Consider the following 7,892-nt stretch of genomic DNA (forward strand, 5'->3'; position numbering starts at 1 on the left):
CTGATGTAGGGGGGCTCCTCTTTCCTGGCTGCTGACTCAGCCGTGGCTGGGGAGCATTTTGGGGGCTCTGGCTCTGCCTCAAGGGGTGGATTTTCCCTAGTGTGTTCTGTCTCAGCCTTTGTGGTGAGGTCGTAGTTGGCTGCTCTAATGCACTGTGGGGTGGCCTGTTCTTACTTGGATGCTCAGCCTGGGGTGGAGTCATTTTCCTTGATTTCTGTATGTCAGTCTTGCAGGGGTTCTATTTCTAACCTTTTATGTGTGACCTTGGTCATCAAGGTGGGAATCTGGGGCTGACAATGTGTGAGAGTTGGTTGCATTCTATACTCGTAAACACTTGCTGTATAGGGAGTCTTTAATCTCAGTCACCATGGTGGGTGTGCAGGGATCTTTCATTATGACTAAATATGAATTTTGTACTGAATAATGTGGTTTATTGGCCATTCATATATGTCTTTTATGAAGAGCCTTTCCAGGACTTTTACCCACATATTATTGAGATATTTTTATTTTTAAAATTGATTTGTAGTTCAACATATATTCATTCTTACACATATTTAAATATATAATTTTGTGTGTCTTTTGCTGATCTTTTTTTTTTTTTTTTGGTCACTGTCTTTTTTTTCTAAAAGAGAGAGAGCGTGGACACACGAGTGGGGGAGGAGGAGTGGTAGGGTGACAGAGGGAATCTCCATTCGGCTTCCAGCCCAGTGTGAGCCCAATATGGGGCTTGATCTCACCACCCTGAGATCATAACCTGAGCTGAAATCAAAAGTCAGATGCTTAAACAATTGGGCCATACAAGTGCCCCATGTCTCTCTCTCTGTTTTTAATTTTCATTTATTTATTAGAGGTAGAATCCAGGCACACGTGAGAGAGAGAGAGAGAGAGAGAGAGAGAGAGAGAGCGCAACAGAGAGCACGAGCAGGAGAGAGAGGCAGATGGAGAAGCAGCCTCCCCAGTGAGTAGGGAGCCAAATGCTGGCCTCCATGCCAGGATCCTGGGACCATGACCTGAGCCGAAAGCAGACATTAACCAGTTTAGCCACTCAGATGCCCTGTATGTCACTTTCATAATAGAAGTGTCTTTTTGATGAAAAGAAGTTCTCGGTTTAATTAAGTCTAATCATTCTATCCTTCATGGTCAGGGCTTTCATTGTTTTCAAAAGCTTTGCCTACTCTAAAGCCACGAAGGTGATATCCCAAGTTTCCTTCTAGAACTCCTGTTCACCGGAGATCAAATTGTATGGATGGGAAGGGGATCAGAGCAGAGGTGCAGTTCCCCGTAGGGAGCAGGTGGACTTACTGAAAGGACCACAAAGGCTTGCAGGTCCCCGTGTCAGCCATCTAGCACCTGCTGATTCCAGATGTATGTCTCGACTCTGTCCTGTGGCACTGGAGTATCCGCCCACCGTTGCTCCAACACCACAGAGCTGTCGCTGCCCTTCCGTCGCGGTACGTCTGCTGTCTGGCAGTGCGCGCCTTCCAACCTGCTGCTTTTGCTTAAATGTGGTCTCAGCTGTTCTAGGCCCTTTGATATCCACATACTGTTTACTATCAGCTCAGGTATTTCCCCCAAAAGGAACAGGATGGGTTCATTTAAATTTTAAATATTTACTTATATGTTAAATATGATGCGATACTTTTTCTGGGAAGAAATGACAATAATGACGTAATGAGTCTTCCAATCCACATGGTATGTATTTCTCTCCATTTACTGAGGCCTTTCATTTCTGTCCATGAGGATTATATTTCACGTGTCGTGCTCAGCACACCTGTTGCTAGGTTTATCCTATGGGTTTCTTTTTTTTTTAAGATTTTTTATTTTTAATTAATCTCTATACCCAATGTTGGGCTCGAACATACAACCCCAAGATCGACAGTCCCACCGTCCACTGACTGAACCAGCCAGGTGCCCCTTGATGTTCTTGACACTGCTTTAATGGTACTCGAAATATCTTTTTCTAACTGGTTTGTTATTACACAGAAATACACGTGTTTTTGATTCTTGCTGTTTATCCAGTAGCTTGACGCTTGTACACTTATTAATTCTCAGGATTTTAATTCCTTTTGGATATTCTATGTACAAAAACATGTCAACTATGAACAATTACAACCTCACTTCTCCTCCGGTATGTTCTTGAAAACACAACGGACAGCCTTGTCTTCTGTCACCATTAAATACGGCACTTGTGTACATTTTTGGGGCGGGAGAGGTATCTTTTCTTAGGTTTAAGAAGTTGCCTTTCACCTGAGTTGCTGATGATTTTTACCGTGAATCCAACGTCAACCCATTTATGAAAGCGGCCCTGTGTCTTTTTTCTGGTTTTTGCTGTTTATGTAGCGCATTTCACTGATGAATTTTCCAGGGTGAAACGAATCTTCCTTCCAGCAAGACACATGACCTTTGGATTTTTATGTCCTGTTTAATTTCACTTGCTAACCAATTGTGTTGTGCGTCTATATTCAGGAGAGAGATGTGGTTCTTTCGTTTTCTTTCTTGCAGTGTTTTTGGTAGATGTTGGTAACATGTTTATCTTGGCCTCATAAAATGAGCAGGGAACTCACACCCTTTCTCCTCTGTTCCAAAAGAGTTTGTGTAAGTCTGGTCTTATTTGCCTCGTGAATGTTTGAAGGACTCGTCAGGACAGCCTTCAGGATAGAAAGGCTCGTCATTTGGTGCTAAACGTCGTACCCCATACAGGAGCCTTCAGATTTTCTGTTTCTTCTTGGTGAGTTTTGGAATGTTTCATTGTTCTAGAAAAGAGTCTATTTCATCTGTTTCCAAATTTGCTATAAAGTCAGTCTGGGTGTTCCCGCTGTCTGTCACAGAGCTCTTCTCTGGATGCAGGGCTCGCTCTCCTGCTTGGTGGCTAGTACTTTTTATCTGAGGATGAATTGTCATTGATAATCATGCCAAGGAGCCGTCTCAGTCTGTGCAGGCTGCCATAGCAACATGCCAGAAACTGGGAAGATGACAAGGACAGAAATGTGTGGCCTAGGGCCGTGGAGGCCAGGATACCAGGACCAGGCTGCCGGCACCAGGGCGATCGAGAGAAGGTCCGCGGCCTGTTTCAAGCCAGGCACCGTTGCTCTGCCCTCTGTGGTGGGAGGGCTCGGGCTCTCTCTGCAGCCCCCTTTCTGTAGCACTGATCCGATTCGGGAGTGGGCCACCATTTGGACCTCGGCACTTGCCAAGGGACCCTAATATCTCCTAATACCAGCTCCCCTGGGGGGTTGGATTTCAATGCATGGTTGTGGGAGACACGAGTGTCAGAACACAGCATAGACCTCACTCTACTTTCCTGGGGTTTGTTGTAGTCTTTTTACACCTTCTTCCATGGACAGACCTCATTCATTTGCAGCAATGTTTCTTCTCTAACAAAATGTAAAGCTGTAAGTTTTCCTCTCTGTTCGTCATTCCACGTGTGTCGCACAGAATCGGTCATGTGATGTTCTCCTAGAGTTCACTAATAAGTATTGATTTAGAGTATGTTGTACAGTTTTGAAGGACCTTTTGTTGTGTTGCTAAGAAGTACTTCTTTGATTTCATTTTCTTTAGAGAACACGGTGTGCATGACATTAAGGATTGGGGTTTATTGGCAGGGTTGCCAGTGTTTGCCTGCTCGAGAAGAAATGATATTCTGATGACTGAATGCAGGACTCTGTGTGAGGCCATGATCAAGCCTATTGAGGGTGGTATCTTTCAGTCTATGCATTTGCTATCTGGGGGCTGAGCCCACCAAACTGGCACATTCTGAATGGTGCCCCGGAGAGCAAAATGATTGCTGGAGGTGGACATGTGCACAAAAGGATTGCACCCTGCAAACCTTAGGACGTCTTCTGGGAGCGCTAGGGAAGGATGTAGCCGCATTCTCCTGCTACACAGGACTTGAGTAGCACGTAACTGAGGAGCCTGGCAGCCACTTTGCAATCATGAGGAGGAGCCAGAACTGGGATGAAGTGGCTTCTAAGAAGCAGAAGAGAACCTGGGGAAGGGAGCCAACGTTTGGTCATATTATTCATACAGGATTCAGCTCATTTGATGCTAATGTCCACTTAGCTGTTGGTTTCTTGTATCATTTTAGCTAAACACAGGAGAGGTTTCTGCTCCTGCGATTGAAAGCAACCTATGCAAATTGTGTTCACCATGGCAAGTAAAAGAGCAAAGACAAGATGCATTTGGAAATAGCAGAAATTGTACCAGCCGGCAACGACCACTTTTCACAATCACTATGCCCATAGCCTGACATCTTCTCTTAAAAAGGCAATATTCTTATGAGATTTGGATCTTAGTGTGAAGAACGTCCATTTGCCAGCGCTTCCCCACGGTGCCCAGACTCCACTTTTAACAATTAAGAGACTGCAGAGCAGCTGTGAGAGGGAGAAGGGCTCTCTCTGCACTTCTGCAGGCGGGTACCATGGAGGGTGCCAGGCGGGAAGCCCTTCTCCCTTGAGGTCATGTATCCCTTTGGGTAAATACCTAGTACTGCAAATGCTGGTTCATGACGTAGTTCTAGTTTCACTCTCTGAGAAACTGCCATACTGTTTCGGAAGGGTTGCAGTTTTCTCATTAATGGGACATGTTTCTTGTTGCTCCTCAGGAAGCGATGAGTGAGAAAGGAGAGGAGTCCGCTGTTGGGCCCAAAAGCCAAGTGAAACGTCCTGGGAAATCCATCACTCCATCTCCGATTAAGAAAAGGCTGAGCATGCGGCTGCTGTCAGTGGAGGAGGAAGGAGAGGGACCATCCCACACCGGGGGCTCAGCCGTGTCCATGGAAGATGGTGAGAATGCCAGGCCTCCCCTCCCCTCCGTGACCTGAGCCAGGGTAGCCTGGCCTCTGGCTCCTCCACGCCACGGGAGCAGTTCCCATCAAGGTCACTGGCTTTTGGTGATGCTGCCTTAATTTCTCAGCCACGCTGGACCAGGTGGTCACTCTGTCCTTCACGGAAACATTGCTGGCTTCCCCACCACTTGACTCTACTGGTTTCTTCATAGAAAGATACACCCTCATTCTCCTCTCTGTCCTTCCTTCTCTCCTCCTAACACCGTCATCATTCCAGAGTCCCACCATTACACTGTCCCTCATCGCACACCGCCTCGGGATTGAGCAAGCTGCTCGCCTGGCTGCTGAGCTCGCATCCTGCTTTTCCACTTGACCCCATACAGCTCATGGGTTCCCGTGAACCGAGAGTGACTGTGGCCACACAGAAATCAGACCATTACATGCATATGGTCATCAACTCCCCTGAGTGCTCAGAACAGAGTCTGAGCTCCCGACACTGGTCTCCATGCCCTGCATGACCTGGCCCTGCCATCCTCTCCTGCCATCATGTGTCCTCTCTGTGACCTTCTTGTTCTCTCTCCCTCTGAACTGTGCTCCATGGCCCCGGCTCGTCCCCTCCTAGGGATCCTGCCCTGTCCTCCCGGCAGCTAGAACTCCTCCTCTGCGTGTGCACAGGCCGCCTCTGTCTCCTGCTCCTGGCTCTGCCCAGGGGTCACCTCCTCAGAGGGCCCTGCCTGACCACACCGTCATGGAGGCTTCCCTCCTGCTCTCACTCACAACCCTGCTTCCTTCCTTCCTCACATGAATTCAAACCCTCTTATCACCTTTGTTCATTGCACATTTACCTGCTGACGTCCACAGAGGTTATGCATTCCAAAAGGAGAGGGTTTCTTCTGTCTGGTTCATGGCTGATCCCCACTGTTGGCTTGATGCTTGGCACAGAGGATGAGTGAATGAAGTAGACGTGTCCAACTGGGAGTGCCAATATTCATTTTTGAGACAAAACCCAGATGACAAAGATCCATTTGCTGACTGGGATTTCTGGTGATGGAGTGCCAATATCAGGCATCCCGACATCAAGTGACACCTTCAGCTTGCCACTTCGTAGAGTGCATCCAGGCAACATGAAGTCACGAGTGCCAGGGCTCTGTGAATGTTTGCTAATTGGTTACACTGTCCACGTCTATCTCTGAGGGTATATGTAGTGTCAGGAATAGAAGAGCTGCCTTGCTGTATTATCATTCCTGAGGTCAGAATTTCAGGTCTGATACAATTATCTGGTATATTCACCTGCTATGAAATGAAAATTTTAGAGACTGTGGAGCACATGGATGTGTGTGGGGGGGGGGTCGCTGAAATGCACGTCATTGCAGCTCCTCGGTCAGTTAGGTTTCCGGGTGCACCTGTAGTTCACATTACCCACGGGGAGGGGAGGGAAGGTGGTCTATCCCCACCTGCTGGCTTCTGGTCAACATCTGTTCCTCCGGAGCTTATGAATATGGCAGGAGACGGTATTCCACACGGTAAGTTGGATTGTTTGTCTCAGGACTTGACCAGCGTCAGCAAGGGTGGGCTGATTCACAAAGCTGGTGGTCATGCCCTGGTGGGAGGAATCATTCCCAGCTGTCTCTCTGCAGATGACCTCAAGGTCACAGCAACGTCTGTGTCTGGAGATATGCCAGATCAGCTGCCGATTCCGGTGAAAATCAATACGGAAATCAAAGAGCAATTAAAGATGGAAATTCGACAGCTTGGAGGAAGTAAGTAGAATAAGCACTTCTGTCCTTGAAACCACAGGAAGTCTTTCCCATTCTATGATTCAGACTAGATTCAACCAACCTCTTGAGGCTCATCCTTTGCCAGAATTGGATTTTCACAATTAGAATGGCTCCTCTTTATTTTGACTGAAATGTCCCCATACACCTTTTTGTCCTGTTCTCTTGTATTTCTTAAGTGGTTACTGTGTACCAGATTCCACTGGTGGCTGTGTCCGGATGTCTGAATGTAAGCATGGAAAGCACAGGTTCTCTGTAACGTTCTAGCCCTTGAATGATGGCTGAGACTCCAAGACTGACTTCTACCTCCTCTTTGTACTTTAGAGATGTTGAAGGTTTTTTTTCTCTACATATCCCCAGAATATGAAAGAATCTCCAAATTGCTTGAAGGGGTGGAAGGACCTCCAGAAGTGCAGAAAAATTTTGTTGTGTACGCCATGAAGGAAGCGGCAAGGTGAGTGTGGGAGGAACTGTGCAGTATGTTTCCCGGTGGGGCCAGTGCGCTGCTGGGTGAGGGGTGGGGTCGGGCCTGCCTGGCGTTTCTCAAACCCTGGTCCTCACTCACAGTTCACGTTGTCTCCAGTTATTTAGATTGATAGTGTTTGAGTCTATCCTTCTTCCAAGCTTGAAGAGCCTTCTGTTCACACCAGAGTTTGAGGTGGACCTTGACCCTGAACTGGCCCTCTGAATTTGCTGGATTGTCCCTTGCCTTGCAGATGTGTTTTCTGTTCTCTTTTAAATTGATCTTCTTTTTGCATTTCTACAGAGCCTCCTGCATCATAGATCCTTTGGATATCCTTTGGTTAATGACTTGTTTCTCTATTTTCAGATTTAAAAGGCAAGACTTAGTAAGTCGCCTTGGGAATTTACTAGAAAAAATAGAATATGAGGAGTTTCTCAACAAAGATGAAGACTCCCAAGTCTTCTAATCCTATTACCGCAGTGATCATTGAGAAAGCATAACCAGTTGGCCATCCTGGAATGCTACCGGAAATTGTTGATGCCTCCGAGCACAAGTTAGCTAAAAAATTGTCTTCTGGAGGCTATGAAATACCATTGAAACTTTAATGTTATAAATTCCTGTTAGTAAAGTTTGATTTGGCAATGCATTTAAAAGGATAATTTGTTGTTCGTTTGTTTGTTTTCCCCTGAAGAGGGGGAATGTCGTTAAGTCATGGGTTGACACTATATCCTAGCTCCTCAGCAGGTCACAGGCCTGTCGCTGGTATTTATAGCATCTTCTACACTAGCAATTTCTTTCTTTTAATTTTACATTTTAAGTAATCTCTACACCCAACATGGGGCTCGAACTTAGAACCCCGAGATCAAGAGTG

At 46.5% G+C, this 7,892-nt stretch overlaps 1 protein-coding gene across 2 annotated transcripts in view; it reads left to right on the forward strand.

Annotated features, from left to right (window-relative positions):
* The window catches only part of LOC148106828 (integrator complex subunit 6-like), a 43,664-nt gene extending 36,003 nt beyond the window's left edge, over positions 1–7,661 (forward strand). For both annotated transcript variants that reach the window (XM_087859578.1, XM_087859579.1), the window contains exons 6-9: positions 4,601–4,781; positions 6,421–6,543; positions 6,919–7,012; positions 7,388–7,661. In XM_087859578.1, coding sequence (XP_087715704.1) covers positions 4,601–4,781; positions 6,421–6,543; positions 6,919–7,012; positions 7,388–7,487 — 498 coding nt within the window. In that variant the 3' untranslated portion in view covers positions 7,488–7,661. The remainder of the gene's footprint in view (positions 1–4,600; positions 4,782–6,420; positions 6,544–6,918; positions 7,013–7,387) is intronic.
* Positions 7,662–7,892: the final 231 nt, after the last annotated feature.

This window comes from Ursus americanus, chromosome X (genome assembly GCF_024610735.1).
Source record: "Ursus americanus isolate L20-20 chromosome X, mUrsAme1.1.p, whole genome shotgun sequence".
In the NCBI taxonomy this organism is placed as follows: Eukaryota; Metazoa; Chordata; class Mammalia; order Carnivora; family Ursidae; genus Ursus; species Ursus americanus.